This window comes from Rhinatrema bivittatum, chromosome 3, assembly GCF_901001135.1.
Source record: "Rhinatrema bivittatum chromosome 3, aRhiBiv1.1, whole genome shotgun sequence".
Taxonomy (NCBI): domain Eukaryota; kingdom Metazoa; phylum Chordata; class Amphibia; order Gymnophiona; family Rhinatrematidae; genus Rhinatrema; species Rhinatrema bivittatum.
The window spans coordinates 214765487-214788749 of NC_042617.1; the positions used below are offsets into that span (position 1 = coordinate 214765487).

The following is a 23263-nucleotide window of genomic DNA, read 5'->3' on the forward strand; positions in this document are numbered from 1 at the left end:
GAGTTACCCCTTTTCCAGGGGTTCTGATTCCTCCTCCGAATCATCTGTGTCCTCTAAGGGGAGGTATTTGTCCAGGGAAGGCTCATCTGGTGGAGGCCAGGAAGGCCGGGAGGTTCTGGAACACCGGTGGGGTTGTGGTTGTGCCGCTGGTGGCCCTGTCTGTGCGTGGATGTAGGATTGCAGCTCAGAGAAGAATCCGTCCAGGAGAAGTTGAATGGGACCGCAATAGGTCCGACGGCGCTCCCCGAGGGCCCCACTGTGGAGGGGCCGAGTCGGGAATAGAGAGGTCCGGGGTAGTCTCGCTGGAGCCGGAATCCTCTACCGGCTGAGGGGGACTGTGTCTCGGCTCCCCCCGAGCTTCTTCGCATAGCAGGCACAGAGTGGAGTTCACTTCGGGCTGCGCCGCTCTCAGGTGGCATGCCGGGCAGAGGACTGGACCTTTAGCTGTCTTGGATGGCGGTGCAATGATTTACGCGTGTAGCCTGTACAGGTGCGCATGCCGGAAGGCCTGGTTATGCATTCCGGTTGCACTTATGTTGTGCGTGTAGGAATGGAAGCTGCGCACGTGGCTGTGCATACAAACCTATTTGTGCACCCGGCACCTTTGAGCGTGCCACTGTGCGCTCGGCCTGTTATGCACGTCGCTGTGCGCACGGCACAGATGCGCGCGCTGCTGTGTGCACAGGTACTTTGTGCGCCCGGCTCGCTGCTGTGTGCACGGCTCAGTAGTATGGGCGGTGCGGCGACTGAGGGGGGGAATGGTGCAGATGACCACGCGGGCAAGATGCGGCCCCTCGGAGGGTCTCGTGCTGGATCGGGGTCTAGCCCGGGCGGGGCTGCTCAACCCAATTAAACAGACACCGGAGAGATGATCTGTGCGGCTGTCCGAGCCTCGAAGACTTAGTGAAAGTTTTCTACCTTATCGTGTCTCAGCGCTTCCCGGTCCTCTGCTGGGCAGTCTCTGGCTGCGTGGGGAGAGGGAATTACCTTCTCCGCCGCGCTCGGTTTTGCACCTGCTGCCTCTCAGCTGCCCCCTTTTCAGGGGGCTAAGTCCAAGCCGGGCCAGCTACCGGACTGAGGCTGCCTCTCAGCCGCTCCCTTTCCCGGGGGCTAAGTCCACGCCGGGACCGAGGCTTACTTCAGAGGGATCTCGGAAATCACCTCAGGAAATCTCGACTTGGGGAGGGAACCTTAAGTATCACCGCAGGAGAGCGGGGCTTGTTTTGGAGGTAAGTTTTTCTTTGTTTCTTCTTTAAATTTGGAGTTTGATATTCTAACGCTGTGCAAGCGTGTGTGAAGTCCCAAACTGCTATGGAGACGGAAAAAACTGAAGAGCAGAGCCTCGTGCATGGGTATATGTAGCGCTGACGTCAGACTGAAATCTGACTCAGTCTCCAACTGCTATCAGGAGCACACTATACCCATTGGTCCTGAGTCCATCTGCTACACGCTAGGAAATAGGAGGATAGAACAAATAAAATCAGATCATACAGAAGAAATAATGGTAGATAATAACAATTGCTACATAGATATAAAAAGCTTATGTGCTTTCAAAGGATCAGCCTGTGCTATCAAGACCAGAAATGTGCTCTCCCTCTCTCTAGCTGTTATTTCTCCTTATACACTAAATGCTTGGGAAAAGCAGCGATGTTCCCTCCTTCTGAGTTCTGATCAATTTCAGGCACAGCTACGAGGCCTTCATTCACTCTTAAGCTTTAGTATAAGTTAATGTCTTGCTTTCTCATCATAGACCTACTGGAAAAACTATAATAAACAGACTCTTTCCTGTTCATAAGCATTATACAGCGCAAAGCAGTACATAAAAGTTCACTCAAAGGTTGGACTGTAGCCTTCAAACTAGTCTGTGTTTGGGTGAGAACTCTGAATCCACATGGCCCAACCGCCACACACATCCTCAGCCAAAGTAGCAAAAAATGACTCCAACGGGTGGCCAATAGTTGATGAGGCCCGGCACAGCAAGGGACCTTTCTGGGATCGGATCCAGATCCTTTCAGATTTCTTCATATAATTCCAGGATAGTCTGAGAGCTGAGGCAATATAATCCTCTGGCATGCCCAGCAATGAGGTTTGTGGAGGAAAGATGTGCTTCCTCTATATCCTCCACAACGCCCGCCTGCGTGCCAGATGTTGCCATGAGCCCTGACCCTCTCCCTGTGGGGCCAGTGGCTCAGGCTCCGGTGCCGAACTTCACTAGGAGGAATTAGAATGTCCCTTGACTGTTCTTGTGGTCATCGTTCCTCTTGTTGTCTGTGGCGAGCCTCCTGAAGCATCTATTATCCCCCAACAAGTAAACTTGCCAAAAACGTTACGGGTTGAGGAAGGCAGGCCAGGTAAGAAGAGGTGTTTTTATTGGCTCAGAGAGTCTGGTAGGTGTGTTTGATAGAAAACCTTTTTATCGTGCAAGATAATCGCCACAATCCGTGATAATGGCTGCAGGCGCGCGGATAAAAAGTTTTTTCCCCGCAAACAAAAAAGGTGTAGTTATTACAGATGTTAAATCCCATGTTAGTGTGCATTAATCTATCTCGGAATGCGGTAGGACACCTTCATTTGCATTAACTCCTTCCACTTGCATACTAAAATTAAAATTTGCATGCCAGCTTGTGTTGTGCTATTTATCGTGCGCGTTCAGACCCTAATGCACTTTGATGAATGACCCAATAAGATTGTTGCACTTTTTTTGTTTGGGTTATTTATTTTATAGAAATAAACAATCACAACTAATCATAGACAATATATATATATATATATATATATATATATATATAAGAGAGAGAAAACTAGGGACAATGATAGAGAAGTATCATTTGAATTTGGATTTTTTTTGTAATTTCAAAATTTTTTTATTAAAAAAATGAGGATTCTCACAGGCCAATGCAATACAGAAGTGTTAAAAATGTGTGACCAAACTGGACACACTTTTTTTTCATGCACGCACAATCGCCTCTCCTGGGTGCTCGATGCAATCGGCAAATAAACTACCATGCCAAAAAGGACACGCTAGGGATAAATTGTGCGTCCCTAGCACATCCATGGCATCAGGCGCCCAGGAATAATGGCTATGCGCGGTTAGGAAAATGGACGCTCAATTTTACGAGCGTCCATTTTCCTTACCTGTGCACAGCCAGGGGGTTAGGAAACTGGGAGTTTGTTAATTGAGCGTCCATTTTCCTAACCTGACCGCTAGCAAGACTTTAAAAAAATTTTTTTTTTATGTTACTCCTTTTTCGGTTCTTCCAACTTAATATCGCCACAATATTAAAACGTAGGAACTACAGAAAAGCAGTATTTTCTGCAAACTTTTGGAGCTTCTCAAGACTTAACGCCAGGTCCAGGGCTGGAGCTAATTTTTTAGGGTAAAACTGTGTGCATCGGGCAAACATTTATATTTTACATAAGGGGATAATAGCCTAGTGGTTACAGCAGTGGGCTACGAACCAGGTAACCAGGGTTTGAGTCCCGCTGTCACTCCTGGTGACCTTGGGCAAGTCACTTTACCCTCCATTGCCTCAGGTACAAACTTAGATTGTAAGCCATCTGGGGATAGGGAAATACCTACAGTACCTGAATGTAAACCGATGTGATATCTCAGATCGAATGTCGGTATATAAAAAGTAATAAATAAATAAATAATTGCCTCATCAACATGGCATTTACATTTGATTAGCATTATTAGTTATGCACTGGTAGAAGATGTTATGGACAAGCTTCCAAAACACGCGTCCAACAACAGGTTAACCTGTGCGCTTAGCCTGAGCGCACGGTATTGCTTCGGCCCTGACAGTAAGTAGTATTACTAAGAAATGAACTTCATATGGCTATAGAGCTGAATAACCTCAACACCACCACAAACAGAAAACATATATTGATTTTGCTCTGTATAAGAGAGAAACAGAGAATATGGCAGATAAGGACTACAAGACCCAACTGATCTGCCCAGGTTCCTGTATGCTTATGCCAGGTTATCCTGAATTTTATTTTTGGTCTCAACCACCTCCAGTGGGAGACCATTCCATGCAAGCTCCACCCTTTCCATGAAGAAATATTTCCTGATGTTGCTCCTGAGTCTACCCCGTTGAAGCCAAATCTAATCCTCAAGGGTCACAAACAGGCCTGGTTTTCAGGATATCGATAATGAATGCATGAAATATGCATGCATACAATGCAGGCAGTACATATAAATATATTTCATGTATACTCACAGTTTACTTAGCTGATGCCTTTTCATTGGTAGCTCAAGGCAAGTTACATTCAGATACAGTAAGTATTTCCTATCCCCAGGGGGGCTTATTATCTGTGCCTATGGGAAATGCTTAATAAATGAGGTCTTAATTTTGTACTTGAGGCAACAGAGGTGAAATGAGTTGCCCAAGATCACAAGGAGCAAGATTTGAACCCTGATCTTCTGGTTCTCAGCCCGCTGCTCTAATCATTTGCTGCTCCTTCACTCCTGGATATGTTTGTGGCTTGTAAGGACCACAACTGAACATCCCTGTTCCAAAGCATTTTTTCCCTCTGAATATAGAGTAATACCTATCCCACCATCAACAGAGAACCAATCCAGAGGAGCTCCAATTTTGAGTCAAGAGCAATAGAGCTTATAAAAGGGACAAATATGAGACAGCATTAAAATAAAGTACAGTTTATGAAAGGGTTTTTAATAAAATTTCTTAGCGTAAAGCACAACTTTGCTTCAGAATTAGTCCCTTCTTTCTAAGGGAAGTATAGGTCACTCACATCTACAAAGAATAGAGAAAGGAAATCATTTATCACTTAATTCTAATCAGCTATTCTACTGAAAAAGATTAAGAAAGCATGCTTGCATGTTAAAGTGTGATGAAGTTGTTGCGTCCCTCGGTCTTCGTCGGCTTCGCCCAGCTTGCCTCACCTTAATCTCGGCTCCTCTCGCTTACCTGGGCAAGATGGCTACCGCAACGTCTACAAGCCGAACTCTCTGGCGTCCCTAGAACGGCTATGGTGCAGCCTCCCGCTATTGCTCCTCCCAGGTACTTACTAGAGTGCGCACGCGCAACCCACATCTTTATACAACCCTTGGTGCGAACCTCGAGGGCATTCCCTCATGCTGATGTCACGCCATCCGGGTATATCAGCCTCATTGATTTGCTAGCTCTCCGAGTTAGCAAGGACTCAAATCCGTTCCTGTCTACGCTACTCTGCCGCTTCCTTGCTGCCGCTGGAAGCTTTCTCTCAAGCCCTTTGGAGTATCAACTAACTTGGGTACCCGCTCCTTGGGGGCCCTCTGCTTTATTTCAGGTGCCTTTCAGGGAACAGGTACTCGCTCCTCGAGGGCCTGCACTCCCTGCCTCGGTGCCTGTACCTTCATCTACTTATTTGGAGGAATTGCATACCAACAGTTATTCTCAGTGAGTACTCTTAACCTCTCAGTCTGTCTCACCCACAGTATCTCCTCGCTGGGACACCTGCTGCGGAACCTCCTGACGTCATCATGGAGAGAAGGGCTCCCTCTGCTGAGGTTCCTGGGACTGCAACTACAGACTACCTCACTACTGCCACCTGGTGGCTACCATCTAGCTGTTTAATAAAAGAACATTTTCCTGTGTTTTGTGTAGCACGAATCTAGCTCAGTGCTGTGGCTTCTCACAGGGCTCCTCCCCATGGGCGTTGTCACCTCCACAGCACCCAAGGATCCACCAAAACACACATAACCACAACAGAAGTACACGCTGTCTCGGGGGGGAGGAAAACCAGAACTGGAACACCCCTGGGAGAGCCCGGAGCAGACCCAGACAGCAGAAGCTGCATGTGAACCAGGACAAGACTACATTTCCCAGGTTCTTTGAGCCACAATTAGACCAATGGGTGGAAAGAAACAGGTCTGATGAGCTGGGCAGGGCACCCGGGGAATGCACACACCTGAACCCATGATTACTAAAGAGGAGAGCACTGCATTCCATTAAGGTTAAAAGAAAACTCATCAGAGGGGGAGGAAGTCATGGAGGTGGAGGCTCCAGCTGGGGAAAATACTAACACTGACATGGAGGTAGACTAAGAGGGGATTACGCTTAAGTGTTGGTTGGCTCTTTTGTCGGGTTGTGTTTTGTTCAAGGACTGGGAGCACCGTAGCCTGCAGCATAACAGAGGGGGAGTTGGGGAGTGTTGTGCTGCTCCAAAGCAGGGCGTTTTTTGCTGGCTGGAAGGCTAAAAATATTTGTCGGTTCCTCAAGGAACTAAAGGCTTTGAGACATTGTGCAGTTGTTGTTTATGAACTATAAAGAAAAGGTGTTTTGGACACAAGCTTCTCTTTGTGATTGCTTTATGAGAGACGGAGCTTGCAGGGACCTGCTGCAGGGGGACCTTAAGCATTTGCTTGAACCCTGTAAGGGCCACAGGCCAAGCTGGGGCCGGAGGACTTTATTGTGTGCGGAGTGCAACTAACCAGGAGGAGGTGGATCTGCGGACAACGAGAGCAAGGAATCTTCTTCGGCTGGTGCTTGATCGCTACAAAAGATTGATTACTCCAAAGTATGTGATTGTTTTCAGATACAGATAAAACATCCTCTGGAATCACACTCGGGCTGATACAGTAAAGTCCGCGGGAGAGTGGGCGAACGCCCGCTCTCCCGGCGCGCGCCCAGGCCACTCTCCTGTGCGCGCGATTCTCTATTCAAATGAGACCCGGCAATAAAAACAGGCAAAAGGAGGCGCTAGGGACACTAGCACGTCCCTAGCGCCTCCTTTTGGACCGGAGCAGCAGCTGTCAGCGGGTTTGACAGCCGACGCTCAATTTTGCCGGCGTTGGTTCTTGAGCCCGCTGACAGCCATGGGCTCAGAGACCGGACGCCGGCAAAATTGAGCGTCCGGTTTTTGACCAGACAGCCGCGGGCTGACTTCAAATTTTTTTTTAATTTTCTTTTTTTACTTTTGGAAACTTTCGGGACCTCCGACTTAATATCTCCATGATATTAAGTTGGAGGGTGCACAGAAAAGCAGTTTTTACTGCTTTTCTGTGCACTTTCCCGGTGCCCGAAGAAATTAGCGCCTACCTTTGGGTAGGCGCTAATTTCTGAAAGCAAAATGTGCGGCTTGGCTGCACATTTTGTTTTCTGAATCGCGCGGGAATACCTAATAGGTGCATCAACATGCATTTGCATGTTGGACGTGCGTTTTCGGCCCCTTACTGAATAAGGCATAACGCTAATGCGTCGAAAACGCACGTCCAATGGCGGGTTAACAGTGCGCTCCGTCGGACTGCAATCAAACTTATATAGATTGTAACTTTAATCATACTGAGGTCTTTCCCACTCACTGAATCAATTCTGTCTGGTCAAAAAGAGGCCACACGGGGGGCATTTCTGGGGCGTATTTTTACTTTGTCTGGCCAGCGCTAATATTCAGCACTGGCCAGATAAAGTTACATAAATAACTCTGACTAGGAAAATAGTTGGCCTAGAATTACCTGGCCAACTTTGTCCAGGTAACTTTAGACCAGATATTTAGCTGGCATGAATTCAGGCTGAGTATCTGGATAAAGGTATCTGGTTAACTTTATCTGGTAACTGCTGGCTGAAAATGGGCACAATTGAAACTAGAGTCTGAAAAGTGAAAGGTCAGTACGTTATAACACTGTGCCGCAAATACCCATTTTCTTACTGTTCTTTGCATTCAGGTTTTAACATTATATATACATATTATACTGCAAAACAGAAAATTACCTGTGTCTTCTTTCTGTTGCCCCTTATGTATAACAGAAGCAACCAATCTGTGAAAACTGTTCAGGAAAGAAGGAATAGCTTTTAGCATCACCTGTAAAACACAAAAAAAATAAGATTTATGGACAATACAAAAATAGTTTCAGCTCCACAAATGGTGCAATACTCAAGACTATGCTTAGTACTCATAGTCATGTATAGCATGAGTGATACTTGCTATCAAAAGAGCACAAATGGATTCCACTACAACAGCTGCCTTTCAGGTCACAAATGAGATAGATAACACAACAGAAATATGGAAAGCAGGATTCTCGTTGAGTGCTTTATCCAAGCAGAAAATACTCAGATAAGGACTTGTGACCTCGATTGGCCACTGTTGGAAACATAATATTGGGCTTGATAGATCCTCAGTCTGAACCAGTAGGGCAATTCTTATGTTCTAAGGACTTTGATTTTTAGAACTTTATGCACCGATCTGGAATTGGAAAACGACTGCCAATTAGATATGATTTATGTCAGTGAATAGCTGCTTTCACAAAAACATTGGCTTCTTTGCAGCTTGTGATCTCTTTATTGAACAAGTTGAAAGTTATCCAAAGACTATAAAAATGCCCATCAAAAATGGATGTCATAGATTAAATATTTAATTTTACAGTGGTGCTCACACCACAGCTTGCTTTTACTGTTGCCAGCAGCGCAAGACTTCAGGGGGTCCTGATGTTATGCTGTTGCTGTGGCAACACAAAACAGCTGATGTCTCTGCTAAAGGTGCCGTACCTTCCAGCTACTGGTATCCTTGCGGAATTCACCGCTTCATATTTATAGTGGCCCCCACTCAGATGCAGCCACATTAGCACCATGCTCCTACCTTAAACCAGCTCAAATCTCACTGCTACTGCAGCCCCTAAAGACTGTCATCCTTCTCTCATCCACACCCCCTACATTCAACCATATTCTCTCACACCCATGCAAACAGACAGAAGGAGGGTGGATGAGCATGTGTATAGGGGTGCTTTGAAAAAGTTCTCCTATGAAGCTATCATTACTGCACTCTGAAACTGTAGTAATTAGACTTATAAAAACTATCAAAGGTTGCTGAAAAGTCAGAAGATGCTAAAATACTAAAGAAACAGAAAAATCAAGATGGCTGCTGCCTAACAGATGGGTTCCAAAGCTGCTCCTGAAGGAATTCCCCTCTTTCCTTTGAAATTTGCCTCACCATAGAGCGAAACAGAGGCATTATGACATTTTCTGTTTTATTAACCATTCCTTTCTTATTAATTCCGAACATTCTGTTTGCTTTTTTGACTGCTGTAGCACCCTGAGCCGACGATTTCAAAGTATTATCCACTATGATGCATAGATCTTTTTCCTGGGTGGTAGCTCCTAATATAGAACCAGACATTGTGTAACTATAGCATGGGTTATTTTCCCTATATGCAACATCCTGCACTTGTCCACATTAAATTTCATCTGCCATTTTTATGCCCAATCTTCCAGTATTGCAAGGTCCTCCTGTAATGTATCACAATCTGCTTGTGATTAACTATTCTGAATAATTTTTGTATTATCCGCAAATTTGATAACCTTACTTGTCGTATTCCTTTCCAGATCATTTATAAATATATTGAAAAGCATCGGTCCAAGTACAGATGCCTGAGGCATCTTTTACCCTTTTCCACTGAGAACACTGACCACTCTGTTTCCTGTCTTTTAACCAGTTTGTAATCCACGAAAGGACATCGCCTCCTATCCCATGACTTTTTAGTTTTCTTAGAAGCCTCTCATGGGGGACTTTGTCAAACACCTTCTGAAAATCCAAATACACTACATCTACTGGTTCACCTTTATCCACATGTTTATTAACCCATTCCAAAAAATGAAGCAGATTTGCTAGTCAAGACTTCCCTTGGGTAAATCCATGTTGACTCTGTTCCATTAATTCATATCTTTCTACATGCACTATGATTTTGATCTTTAGAATAGTTTCCACTATTTTTCCCAGCACTGAAGTCAGGCTCACTGGTCTATTGTTTCCTGGATCACCCCTGGAGCCCTTTTTAAAATATTGGGGTTACATTGGCCACCATCCAGTCTTCAGGTACAATGGATGATTTTAAAATTTGTAACTTATCATTAACTAATAGATCAGAAATTTCATTTTTGAGTTCCTTCAGTACTCTAGGATGCATACCATCCAGTCCAGGTGATTTGCTACTCTTTCGTTTGTCAATCAGGCTTACTACATCGTCCAGGTTCACAGTGATTTGGTTCAGTTCGTCTGACTCATCACCCTTGAAAACCATCTCCGGATCTGGTATCTCCCCAACATCCTCATTATTAAACACGGAAGCAAATAATTAATTTAGTCTTTCTGCAATGGCCTTATCTTCCCTAAGAGCCCCTTTAACCCCTCGACCATCTAAGGGTCCATCCGACTCCCTCACAGGTTTCTTGCTCTGGACTAGGGAAGCTAACCAAATTGGTAGTGCGGTAATAATGGGAGACTTCAGCCTCGTTTCCTCTTTTCCGATGAAAAAAGACAGTAGAGACGCGAATTCATCTTGAAATGGAGCCTGCGGTGCCGAGATAAGTACTGTTCTTTTATTATTTAAAAATATTTTTATTGAGACAGTTTTGTTGATATTTTCAGGCAAATACTCTTGTATCAATACTTCTCATATGCCCCTGAGGAAGCATTACCGCGAAACACCGGCCGTGTAGGGCTGTGTTTATTATTTACAACAATGAGAATGCTGCCTAAACCTTCTTCATGGATTTGTATTGGAATTTAAGGTCCATTGAGACTTTTAATGAAAATGATAAAAATTAAGACAAAAAAAACATTTTTGATTTACTAATAAAAAGATTTTTGATGGTGATGGTGAATGATTAAAAGACCGGTTGGGTTCTTGTTGAGAAATCACAACGTCAGGTTTGCTGACACCGTCACTTAGGCTATATTTAAAGTACAACTGATTTAACTCATTGTTTATAGTTTACCAAACGGGTTACTGTATTGACTCTCTGATTATAATTTTGTGTTAGACTTCAATTACCCCAATACTGACTGGGTAAATGTATCATCGGGACACGCTAGATAGATAAAGTTCCTGGATGGAATAAATGATAGCTTTATGGAGCAATTGGTTCAGGAACCGACGAGAGAGGGAGCAATTTTAGATCTAATTCTCAGTCAAGCACAGGATTTGGGTGAGAGAGGTAACGGTGGTGGGGCCCGCTTGGTAATAGTGATCATAATATGATCAAATTTGAATTAATGACTGGAAGGGGGACAGTAAGCAAATCCAAGGCTCTCGTGCTAAACTTTCAAAAGGGAAACTTTGATAAAACGAGAAAAAATAGTTAGAAAAACTGAAAGGAGCAGCTACAATGGTAAAAAGTGTGCAAAAGGTGTGGTCATTGTTAAAAAATACCATTCTAGAAGCACAGTCCAGATGTATTCCACTCATTAAGAAAGGTGGAAAGAAGGCAAAACGATTATCGGCAGGGTTAAAAGGGGAGGTGAAAGAAGCTATTTTAGCCAAAAGATCTTCATTCAAAAATTGGAAGAAGGATCCAACAGAAGAAAATAGGATAATGCATAAACGTTGGCAAGTTAAATGTAAGACATTGATAAGACAGGCTAAGAGAGAATGTGAAAAGAAGTTGACCATAGAGGCAAAAACTCACAGTAAAAACGATTTTAAATATATCTGAAGCAGAACGCCTGTGAGGGAGTCAGTTGGACCGTTAGATGATCGAGGGGTTAAAGGGGCACTTAGAGAAGATAAGGCCATCACGGAAAGATTAAATGATTTCTTTGCTTTGGTGTTCACTGAAAAGGATGTTGGGGAGGTACCCGTACTGGAGAAGGTTTTCATGGGTAATGATTCAGATGGACTGAACCAAATCATGGTGAACCTAGAAGATGTGATAGACCTGACTGACAAACTTAAGAGTAGTAATTCATCTGGACTGGATGGTATATCTGAAGGAACTAAAAAATGAAATTTCAGACCTATTAGTAAAAATTTGTAACCTATCATTAAAATCATCCAGTGTACCTGAAAGACTGGAGGATAGCTAATTGTAACCCAATATTTAAAAAGGGCTCCAGGGGCGATCCTGGAAACTACAGACCGGTTAGCCTGACTTCAGTGCCAGGAAAAGTAGTGGAAAGTGTTCTAGACATCAAAATCGCAGAACATATAGAAAGACATGGTTTAATGGAACAAAGTCAGCATGGCTTACCCAAGGCAAGTCTTGCCTCACAAATCTGCTTCACTTTTTTGAAGGAGTTAATAAACATGTGGATAAGGTGAACCGGTAGAAGTAGTATACTTGGATTTTCAGAAGGTGTTTACAAAGTTCCTCATGAGAAGGTTCTAGGAAAAGTAAAAAGTCATGGGATACGTGGAGATGTCCTTTCGTGGATTACAAACTGGCTAAAAGACATGAAACAGAGAATAGGATTAAATGAACAATTTTCTCAGTGGAAGGGAGTGGGCAGTGGAGTGCCTCAGGGATCTGTATTGGGACCCTTACTTTTCAATATATTTATAAATGATCTGGAAAGAAATACGACGAGTGAGGTCATCAAATTTGCAGATGATACAAAATTGTTCAGAGTAGTTAAATCACAAGCAGATTGTGATAAATTGCAGCAAGACCTTGTGAGACTGGAAAATCGGGCATCCAAATGCAGATGACATTTAATGTAGATAAGTGCAAGTGATGCATATAGGGAAAAATAACCCATGCTATAGTTACACAATGTTAGGTTCCATATTAGCTGCTACTAACCAAGAAAGAGATCTAAGGTTCATAGTGGATAACACATTGAAATTGTCGATTCAGTGCGCTGCGGCAGACAAAAAAGCAAACAGAATGTTGGGAATTATTAGAAAGGGAATGGTGAATAAAACGGAAAGTGTCATAATGCATCTGTATCGCTCCATGGTGAGACTGCACCTTGAATACAGATAGGTTTAATTCTTTTCTTGCTTTTCTTTACTTTTCTAGCATACTTTATTTTATTTATTTATTTATTTATTATTTTTACTATACCGGCTTTCATGACATGGATCACATCAAACTGGTTTACATTTAACAAAGTGTGCAAGATAAGAGATAACTCAAACAATTGTAACAAGAGCATTGTTAGGAGAGTGACAGTTACAATAAAACAGGGAAATAAATAACTGGGAGTTGGAGTGAGAAGAGGGGGATTTAACTTACAGCAACTTATTTACAAGGTTACAAGATTGAGTCCGATTAAATGTGATTTGTATAGTAAATGATAGTGTTAACAATGTGAAAGTGATGGCAGCGAATGACAAAGTTTGTTATTTAAAACCATTTTTAATAGTGTGGTTGAGATGTCAGGTGTAGGTCTCAGTCGGGGCTTGGATAGTGTGGTTACGGTGTCTGGTGTAGGTCTCAGTCAGGGATTGGAAAGGCTTTTTTAAAAAGCCAAGTTTTCAGCCTTTTTCTAAATGTTGGAAGGCAGGGTTCTTGTCTCAGGTCCGCTGGGATGGAGTTCCATAATGGTGGACCTGCGGTTGAGAATGCTCTGGCACTGAGCATATATATTAGTCGCTTCGGTAATTGCTCCTTTTAGTTTGGCCCACTGTTGTTCCACATCTCTCGTTTTCTCCCAGCCTTCTAGTTCTTCCTCCAGGTACTTTTTCATTTCAACAAAGTCCGTATTTTTGAAACACAAAACCCGGGTCTTTGTGCGACTTCTCCATATCCTATTAGTGATTTGAAACCATACCGTTTGATGATCACTGGTGCTGAGGTGGATGCCCACCTGGATGTTAGAGACATTATCACCATTAGTGAGCACTAAATCGAGTATAGCTCCCTGCCTCGTAGGCTGCATTACCATTTGTTTGAACAGAGCCCCTTGCAGGGTATCCACTATCTCTCTACTACTGTTAAGATTCCACAGAAGGGATTCTCCAGTCTACATCCGGCAGATTAAAATCTCCAACAATCAATACTTCTCCCTTCTTCCCCATCTTTTGGATGTCTTCAACCAGATCTCTGACTAGTACTTCCATTTGATTTGGAGGTCTGTAAAGCACTCCAATAATAATTCCGAAAATGCCAGAACCACAAGCACCATCGGAGGAACCCATGCAGATCGACCATTGCCGATTAACACCGGAGGAAAGACAATGTCAAAGACTACTTAACCTTTGTCTTTATTGTGCAGGACCAGGGCATTTCACAAATAAATGTCCAAATAAAGCGGGAAACTCCTGGGTCTAGGCTTGGAGGGAGAGGCTTCCCTGGGTCAAGCTATTTCCTCTCCTCAAATTCTGACACCAGTATCTAAAGTAAGCAAGGGGGATACTATTCATCTTCAGGCCTTTCTGGACTCCGGGGCTGCAGGAAATTTTATCGAAGAGGATCTAGTGCATCAATACCATATTCCCACAGTACCGCTGGAGACTCCACTTATTGTATCTTCAGTCTTGGGACGGCCGTTGGGAGATAAGATCTCCCTGATTACTCTACCCATCAAGATGAGAACTGGACTACTACACCAAGAAACTATTCAATTATATGTGCTTCCCTCTTCTGTCAACCAGGTAATACTCGGGTTACCCTGGCTAAGAAAACATCAACCCCAGATTGATTGGGGAACATTACAATTAGCCAGTTGGAGTACTGACTGTTGTCGGAACTGTTTGTTGAAAGTTCTTCCAGCCCGTTGTAATATTTCATGTTCCACACTCATTCCATCCTGGTTACCACCTCAGTATGCTAAATTCTTTGACGGCGTCAGTAAGCAACAAGCTGAAATATTACCACCACATCGTTCCTACGACTGTGAAATAGGATTACTCCCTGGAAAGCTTCCCCCCAGTGGAAGGGTTTATGCTTTATCTGAACCAGAGTCAAGCCATGAATCAATACATTCAAGAAAACCTAACCAGAGGTTTTATTAGACCGTCATCTTCTCCTGTAGGCGTGGGATTTTTTTTTTTGTTAAGAAGAAAGACGGGTCTCTACACCTTGTATTGATTACAGAGGACTGAATACCATTACCAAGAAGAATCTATACCCTATTCCTTTAATCTCTGAACTTTTTGATCGACTAAAAGGAGGTCAAATCTTCACTAAATTAGATCTTAGGGGGGCCTACAATTTAATTTGCATACGAGAAGGCGATGAGTGGAAGACCGCTTTTAACACTCGTGATGGACAGACATTATGAATATCGAGTAATGCCTTTTGGTTTATGTAATGCTCCAGCAGTGTTTCAAAACATGATCAATGATATTTTTCGAGACTTGTTATATTCTCATGTTATTGTATATCTTGATGACATACTAATTTTTTCCAGAACCGAGCAGCAACATTAGATCCATGTTAAGCAAGTTCTTCCAACGCCTCCGAGATAACAAGTTATATGCTAAATTAGAGAAATGTCTTTTTCACCAAAAAGAGTTATCTTTTTTGGGATATACTGTATCTCAAGATGGACTTCGTATGGATCCTGAGAAACTTAAGGCTATTGTGGAGTGGCCCCAACCAGTCAGGCTTAGCCCTGCAACGATTTTTAGGCTTCTCTAATTATTATCGCCAGTTTAACTCTAGATATTCTACACTGGTGGCACCTCTGACTGCCTTAACAAGGAAGGTAGCGCCTAATCGAAATTGGCCCACTGAAGCCCTTCTCGCATTTCAGCGTTTAAAAGAAGAATTTATGAAGGATCCTTGTCTGCAACGTCCTGATCCTACCAAGCCATTTTTTTGTAGAAATAGATGCTTCTGCTTTAGGCATCCGAGCCATTTTGTTACAACCATCTGACTCAGGAAAACTATAAACTTGTGCCTAATTTTCTAAGAAGTTTTCCCCAGCAGAAAAGAATAATACTATTGGAGAACGAGAGTTATTGGCTATCAAGGCTGCGCTTGAGGAGTGGCGAAACCTATTGGAGGGGGCTAAATATACCATCAACATTTACACTGATCATAAAACCTCGCTTACTTATCACAGGCCCAACGCTTGAATCCACGACAAGCCCGATGGGCACTTTTCTTTGATCGATTTCACTTCAAGGTACATTTTCGGCCTGCTGAGAAGAATTTGCGAGCTGATGCTCTCTCTCAGAGCTTTGCACCTGACGATTCCCCTGAGCCTCCCTGTCATATCATCGACCCAGCTCAAATAATGCTGGCAGCCATCTTTACCATTCCACTTGGGAAAACGGTGGTACCAAAGCGTTTAAGACTAAGAGTTTTACGATGGGGCCATGATTCTCATTTTAAGAACATCAGAACATGCCATACTGGGTCAGACCAAAGGTCCATCAAGCCCAGCATCCTGTTTCCAACAGTGGCCAATCCAGGCCATAAGAACCTAGCAAGTACATGAAAACTAAGTCTATTCCATGTTACTGTTGCTAGTAATAGTAGTGGCTATTTTCTAAGTCAACTTAATAGCAGGTAATGGACTTCTCCTCCAAGAACTTATCCAATCCTTTTTTAAACACAGCTATACTGTACTAACCACATCCTCTGGCAACAAATTCCAGAGTTTAATTGTGCATTGAATGAAAAAAAACTTTCTCCGATTAGTTTTAAATGTGCCACATGCTAACTTCATGGAGTGCCCCCTAGTCTTTCTATTATCTGAAAGAGTAAATAACTGATTCACATCTACCCATTCTAGACCTCTCATGATTTTAAACACCTCTATCATCAGCCGTCTCTTCTCCAAGCTGAAAAGTCCTAACCTCTTTAGTCTTTTCTCATAGGGGAGCTGTTCCATTCCCCTTATCATTTCTCTGCCCCTTCTCCATTTCTCTGCCTTTCTCTGTACCTTCTCCTTCACAGTTATATCTTTTTTGAGATGTGGCGACCAGAATTGTACACAGTATTCAAGGTGCAGTCTCACCATGGAGTGATACAGAGGCATTATGACATTTTCCGTTTTATTCACCATTCCCTTTCTAATAATTCCCAACATTCTGTTTGCTTTTTTGACTGCCGCAGCACACTGAACCAACATTTCAATGTGTTATCCACTATGACGCCTAGATCTCTTTCTTGGGTTGTAGCACCAAATACAGAAACTAACATTGCGTAACTATAGCATGGGCTATTTTTCCCTATATGCATCACCTTGCACTTGTCCACATTAAATCTCATCTGCCATTTGGATGCCCAATCTTCCAGTCTTGCAAGGTCCTCCTGTAATGTATCACAATCCGCTTGTGATTTAGCTACTCTGAATAATTTTGTATCATCCGCAAATTTGATAACCTCACTCGTCGTATTCCTTTCCAGATCATTTAATAAATATATTGAAAAGTAAGGGTCCCAATACAGATCCCTGAGGCACTCCACTGTTTACCCTTTTCCACTGAGAAAATTGACCATTTAATCCTACTCTTTAGCGGATTGATACCCTCTGGTCGCCATGTCTCGAATTGATACATAGAAATTATTAGGAATCCTACATTTACTAGGCTGCCTTTAGGTCAGTCATTGGAGTAAGATATTGTAAAAAGGGTTCCGAAATGTGTTGGTTATTAGTGTACTTGTGGAGAGATGAAGACCTGGCGATAGCATATTCTAATGAGCATAAATGTTTCATCTTCTTCATCCAGTGTTCATGTTGTGGGCTTTGCTCATTCAGCCATTTCAATAGAATTACCTTTTTCCCCATAATACCAGCCCAGTCTAGAAATAAGCAAATCTGCTTGCTCAGGGAAAGTGTGGGAGAAACTGTGTGTCCAAACAACCAGAGATCTGGGTGCAAGGGTAGGTTCATCTGCAGCATCCTGGAGCAGGAATTGTGTACCTGCTCCCAAAAGACACGCACATGTTCACACTCCCAGAAGTAATGGTAATAGGTGCCGATATTGGTGTTACATTTAATACACAAATTAGAAGTGGCAATTTTATATTGAAATGCTCGTTCAGGAGTAATATAGAATTGCCAAAGGAATTTGTATTCTGTCTCTCTCAAAAGTACGTTCTCAGATATCTCCTTAAGTAAGGAGAATCTTTTCCTAAGGCTGTATACGGAACTGAGAATTGGGGCCATTTATTCCATTTTCCATGCAGTTTCCCTAAAGCAAGTGATGATGGATCTTCTATAAGTGCTTTGAGGTAAACAGAAATAGTGGGGGCGAAGAATCTTCTCTGGATCAAAAAGGACACGCAGCCTCTGGTTAGTCTGTAGTTCCTTACTCGGCACTGATGTGGATTTAAAAAAGTATTTAATCTGATGGAAGGGGTAATAATCTGCTATTCGTGAGACTGTATGTCTGCTGTAGTGTAGAGAAATCCAGCAGAGCTCCAGTGGGATAGGTTGGCGAAGTTGGTATAGGTACTTTAACCCTTGTTTAGCTCATCTAAAAAAAGCTGCATTGGTGTTGCCTGGGTTATATGTAATGGTGCTCAAAGAGTTCTCCTGAAGGGAGAGTCTCAGTCTCTTACAGAGTGACTGCCAGGCTTTCCAACATGTATACACTAGTGCATGTGTCCTGATGTGGCTAGGTATAGAGTGATAGTTTGCATGTAAGAGAGGGTTGAGGGAAGAAATCTCATACCACGTTAACAGATTTTGGTAGGGTGTATAGTAGGATGATCCATGCAACCAAGGAAGACCAGGAAATCATCAGCAAATGCTGCTTCCTTGAAGTGGGACGTTTGTGCTCCAAATCCAGTTATAGTCTGGGCGACCTCTATTTTTCACAGAAGGAGGTCTATGGATAATATGTATAGTAAAGGGGATAAAGGAGAACCCTGATGCACCCCCCTATGTATAGGGATATCATCTGAGATCATTCGGTTAGCTACAATGCGTGAGGCTGGATTGTCATATAACAGTAATAGATACTGCAAGAACTCTCCTTTGAAACCATATTGGTTCAAAACAGAGAACATATACGACCAGGCCACTCGGTCAAAGGTTTTTTCTGAATCAAATCCTACTGCCAAGGCTGGAGTATTCTTAGTCTGGCATATAAGCATTGCTGTTATTAATTTGATAATGTTGATATTCGCTTTCCGCCCCTTAACAAATTCTACTTGGTGGCTGGAAATAAGGGCTGGTAATAGGACATTTAGCCACTCCACTAATATTTTAGCTAAAAGCTTAAGATCACAATTGAGGAGGGAGATTGGCCGGTAGGAGCCTGGGTATAATAGGTCTTTTCCTGGTTTTGGGAGTACTGTGATATGGGCTAGGTTAAAATGGGGCGGGAAGGAATGCTTGGCTAGCCCATCTGAATAGAAAGAGACCAGAGGTCCTGACACTTGCTAAGGGATTTATAAAAATTGTACGAGAATCCATCTGGACCTGGTGATTTCCTGGGTTGTACTGATGCAATGGCCTGCCCCACTTCTATAAGTTGAATAGGTCTATTCAGGAATTCCAGCTGCATAACCAATAGTGTTGGCAACTGCATGCCCTGAAAAAAGTCCTGTTCTTCTGCTTTCCCTTCGTTCTTTTCTGCAGCATATAGTGTTTCATAAAATGACCTGAACACTTCGCAGATCTCTCGCTTGCTAGTTACAGGTACCCCCCGAGTAGTGTGCATTTGGGGAATGAAGGTTTTAGGTTTTGTGGCTCGTACTAAATTAACTAGTAATTTCCCTGTTTTGTTCCCAAAGCGAAATAATTGTTGTTTGCCCCACTGCATATTGTGCTGTGCTCTTAAATGGAGTTTTGTATTTAATTGATTAAGAATGCTATAATATTGAGTCATGCTATTCTTGGACGGTGTCTGGTGCATGCTGTCTTTTGCGGCTCCTAGTTTTGATTCGAGCTGGAGAATTTCCCTATTCAGTTCTTTTTTCCGGCTGCTGAGGTAGGAAATAATATACCGACACAGGACTGCCTTCCCGGTCTCCCAAAAAAGCTGGGGATCAGATGTGTGCTGTTGATTATTAGTTGCTAAATCTACCCATTGCTCTCTAAGGAACTTCTGGAATTTCATGTCATCTCTAAGAGAGCTAGGAAATCTCCACAGATGAGTGGAGATTTCCTAGCTCAGTGGAGATCACCTGCGTTTCAATGGTAGCCCGCACTGCATCCAGGAACGCAGACCTCGAGACTAGTATGTAATCAATTCTAGATAGTGATAAATGTGAACGTGATATGTGAGTGTAGTCCTGTTCTTCCGGGTGGAGGGAACGCCAAATGTCCTCCAGTCCCAAATATCTACAGATAAAACAAATACCTCGGTCTCATTCCTGTCCCCTCCCTGGAGCTGCCGGTTTCTTATCCAGAGTGGAATCATGAACACAGTTAATATCCCCCATGATATAAAAAGTACAATATAAGTTGCTGAGTAATATATTACAGAGAGTAGTAAAGAACGTATGGGAGTATTCGTTGGGCGCATAGAGGCTGCATAATGTAACTGGAGCCCCATTCCAATCCCCTGTCAAAACAACATAGTGTCCCTCAGGGTCTGTTACACTTTTAATTTTCTGAAAGGCCGCATTTTTATTAACAAGGATGGCCACCCCAGCCTTTCGACAATTAGCTGCAGAGTACTCACATAAGTCCACCCAGTCCCGTTTCAACTTCTCACTCTCTGGTGCATAAAGATGGGTTTCCTGAAGTCCCACTATGCCTGGCTGCAATTTCTTGAGATGGGATAATATTTTTTTCCTTTTTACAGGGGATCCCAATCCGTTTACATTCCAAGTTATTAAATTAGCCAATGCTTATGAGAAATATGAGATTAAATTTTGCAAGTGTGATCACCCTATCAGAAAAGGAGTGAGGCTCCCAGCCTAGCCCCACTCCTATGATGTGAAGTTTAGAAATATGCCTCATACATGCATTCCACAGTGTTCCTCGGCCACCGTACCAACCCTTAGCCCCCGCTATCCTCCCGATCTCACATTGCGACTCTATTATCTGGACTTGGGAATTAAAAAGTATAGAGAGATGCACAAGATACGACAATACCAAAAAACATGGAGCTCGACATTCCCATTTAAGTCCCTTCCCTACCCTCCTCCCTTTCTTCCCCTTTTCCCCCTCCCTTCCTCGTTTATCCCCCCTATGACCATTACCCTTAGAATCCCCAAACCATTTTGTCCAAAACCAATTCCTCATAACTTGAGGTTGTGGAGTCTCATGAATTATGTGCAAGAGTCAAACTCCTCTCTTGTTGTCAGCAGTAGTTTGTAGTTCTTGCTGAAAGATTAAAAACTGGAAGGTATACTGATGTTTTTAGCTTACCCTGCCAGTTTCCATTATCTCGATGCAGCCCCGCAGAGTCCTGGTACTCTAGCCATTGCACCTCAGTCAGGAGAAATAAAGTCCAAGGTCTGTATGAACAGTTGGTTTTCGAATCCCGGCCAGTCTATTAACCTACCGCTGAGTTTTTATACATACTGTGATATACATCTGGCAGCGGTAAATCTCATAAAGGCTAGTTTTCATATCCGGTGTGGGTGTAAGCCCGATCAAAGCAAAGAATCTTGTTCTACAGCGTCTCAAACCGCTGCTGGAGTCTAAGGGATCTCAAACCACATGGGAGCCCTCCGTGCCAAGGGCCTCTCTGAGCCTGTGTGGGTCGTATGACCATCTTCCTCGTGTGGCTAATCGAAAGAGTGTATTGTCCGGCTGATCCAGCAGATCAGCGGCCTGATGGCCATGTCCATATTGGTGGGCCCCGTTATCTGCTACCCCCGCCAAAGAACGGCGAGGGTCCGGCCATCCTCTTCGCTCCTCTTCAGGCAGAATTGCCCTTGTTATCCTGGACACTAAATAATTTTTGTTTAGTTGTCGGAAGCGCACTACCGAAGGATCACACTGGCGAAGTTCTCAGCTGTAATATGCTGTATTCTCAGCTATGCAAAAGTCTGTTGTTTGGCGGTACATGAGGCGTGGGAAGTTATTCGGGCTGCGATCTTGTGCTGAGCCACGCCATTTTGTAAGCAGCCTTTACTCAGTCACTGGAGCCGGGGACATCTAACGCTGCAGGCAAGAACTTAAAATAAACGTTCTGCTCTCCTTTGGCCTCGTTACAACCTAGATAGCTCCTGTATGCTGAACCACCTGTTGAATTCGTGGACCCTTGAGCCGGCTGGGACAGATGATGGCGCACCGTGGGAAGGCCCACAGTGGAGGTCGAAGCCGGGAGGCGGCACAGGGCAGGAGACCAGTCGAATCTTCACCACTGGAAGCCCAAGGTCCCCCTGGGAGGAGCCCGTGAGGACCCAAGCTGCTTGGACTTAGGCGAGGCCTCCTGGATGGTGCAGAAAAGGATACCAAGGGACAAGAAGTCGGAAGCCAGGAACTGAAGCCGAAGTCAGAAGCCAGAGGACGAGCCGAAGTCAGAAGCCAGAAACTGGAGCCGAAGTCAGAAACCGGAGCCAAATTCAGAAGCCAGAGAACGAGCCGAAGTCAGAAGCCAGAAACCGGAGCCGAAGTCAGAAACACAGGATCAGCAACTAGTAACTCTGAGGCAGAGGGAACCTCGTTGCAAGATGAAGAGTGGGGCTGGCTGCAGGGTTTAAATCCCTGCCAGCGTCTGATGTCCTTCGGGGGCGGAGCTGCCGGTTCCCACGCTGGTCCCTTTAAATTCTCAGCCCCAGCGCATGCGCGCGTCTAAAGGGGCAGGACCAGCTGGAAGACGTCGGCAGTGTCTCCCTCACAGAGGGAGACACGCGCGGAGGGCCAGGCAGGCCGGAGCAGGCCTTACGGATGCCGCTGCTGCCGCGAGCCACCCGGAGGTAGGCAGGGGACCGGCTCATGGACCTCCGCGGGTCGGGACCACAATACCACCAGAGTTTGCAGACTATAACTCTCAGCAATAGAAAAAAACGGAACTGCTTAGTAAGTCCGATATACAAACAATTAAACTACATTAATGCCGCCAAAACACAGCGAGCTAAATAACTGGCACTCAATACAAAGTATTCAGAATTTATTTACAAATGCAGCCGCTGTCTCTTGCATTTCAAAAACATGTACTTACTCCTTATACCAGACTCGGAGTTTCGCGGGAAATTACAGAGAGAACTTAATCTGCTTGTGGCGTAACTGGGAGCATATGTGTGAAAATCTTTTGCGGGCTTCTGAGACACGGACCGAATAGTCTTGAAACAGCCTTATCGCGTGAGTCTCAGTTTTATTTGCTGCACTTTTCTGGAGGCCAGCCATATTTTTTGTTTATGTTGATAGTTTAAAAATTTGGCAATGATAAAGCCTCGGTTTTTGCAGGTTCACCAGTTTGGCTCCAATTCTATGTGCTCTTTTGATAGTTATGCAGCCCTTTAAATCTGGGAGATTCAGTGCCTCGGGCAGCCAAGCTTCCAAGAGGGTTCCCAGCTCTCTATCCTCCAGAGTCTCAGGGAACCCTAAGAATCTGAGATTAGAATGCCTTTCCCTGTTTTCTAAGTTCTCTAGTTTATCCCAGAGTTCCCCTATTATTTTACTTTGCGCTGCTATTTCTCCTGCGCTGGCTAGGGAGTTGTCGTCCTCCAGGAGGTAAATGCGGCCTTCCGCTTGTTCAAGTCGCGGGTTTAACTCGGCTAGGGATGATTTAACTTCC

General features: G+C 43.9%; 1 protein-coding gene across 2 annotated transcripts in view; it reads right to left on the minus strand.

Moving 5' to 3' along the window:
* LOC115087243 (unhealthy ribosome biogenesis protein 2 homolog) overlaps nt 1-23263 on the minus strand; it is a 253889-nt gene that overhangs the window by 49918 nt on the left and 180708 nt on the right. For both annotated transcript variants that reach the window (XM_029594182.1, XM_029594180.1), the window contains one exon: nt 7716-7806. In XM_029594182.1, the coding sequence (XP_029450042.1) occupies nt 7716-7806 (91 nt within the window). The remainder of the gene's footprint in view (nt 1-7715; nt 7807-23263) is intronic.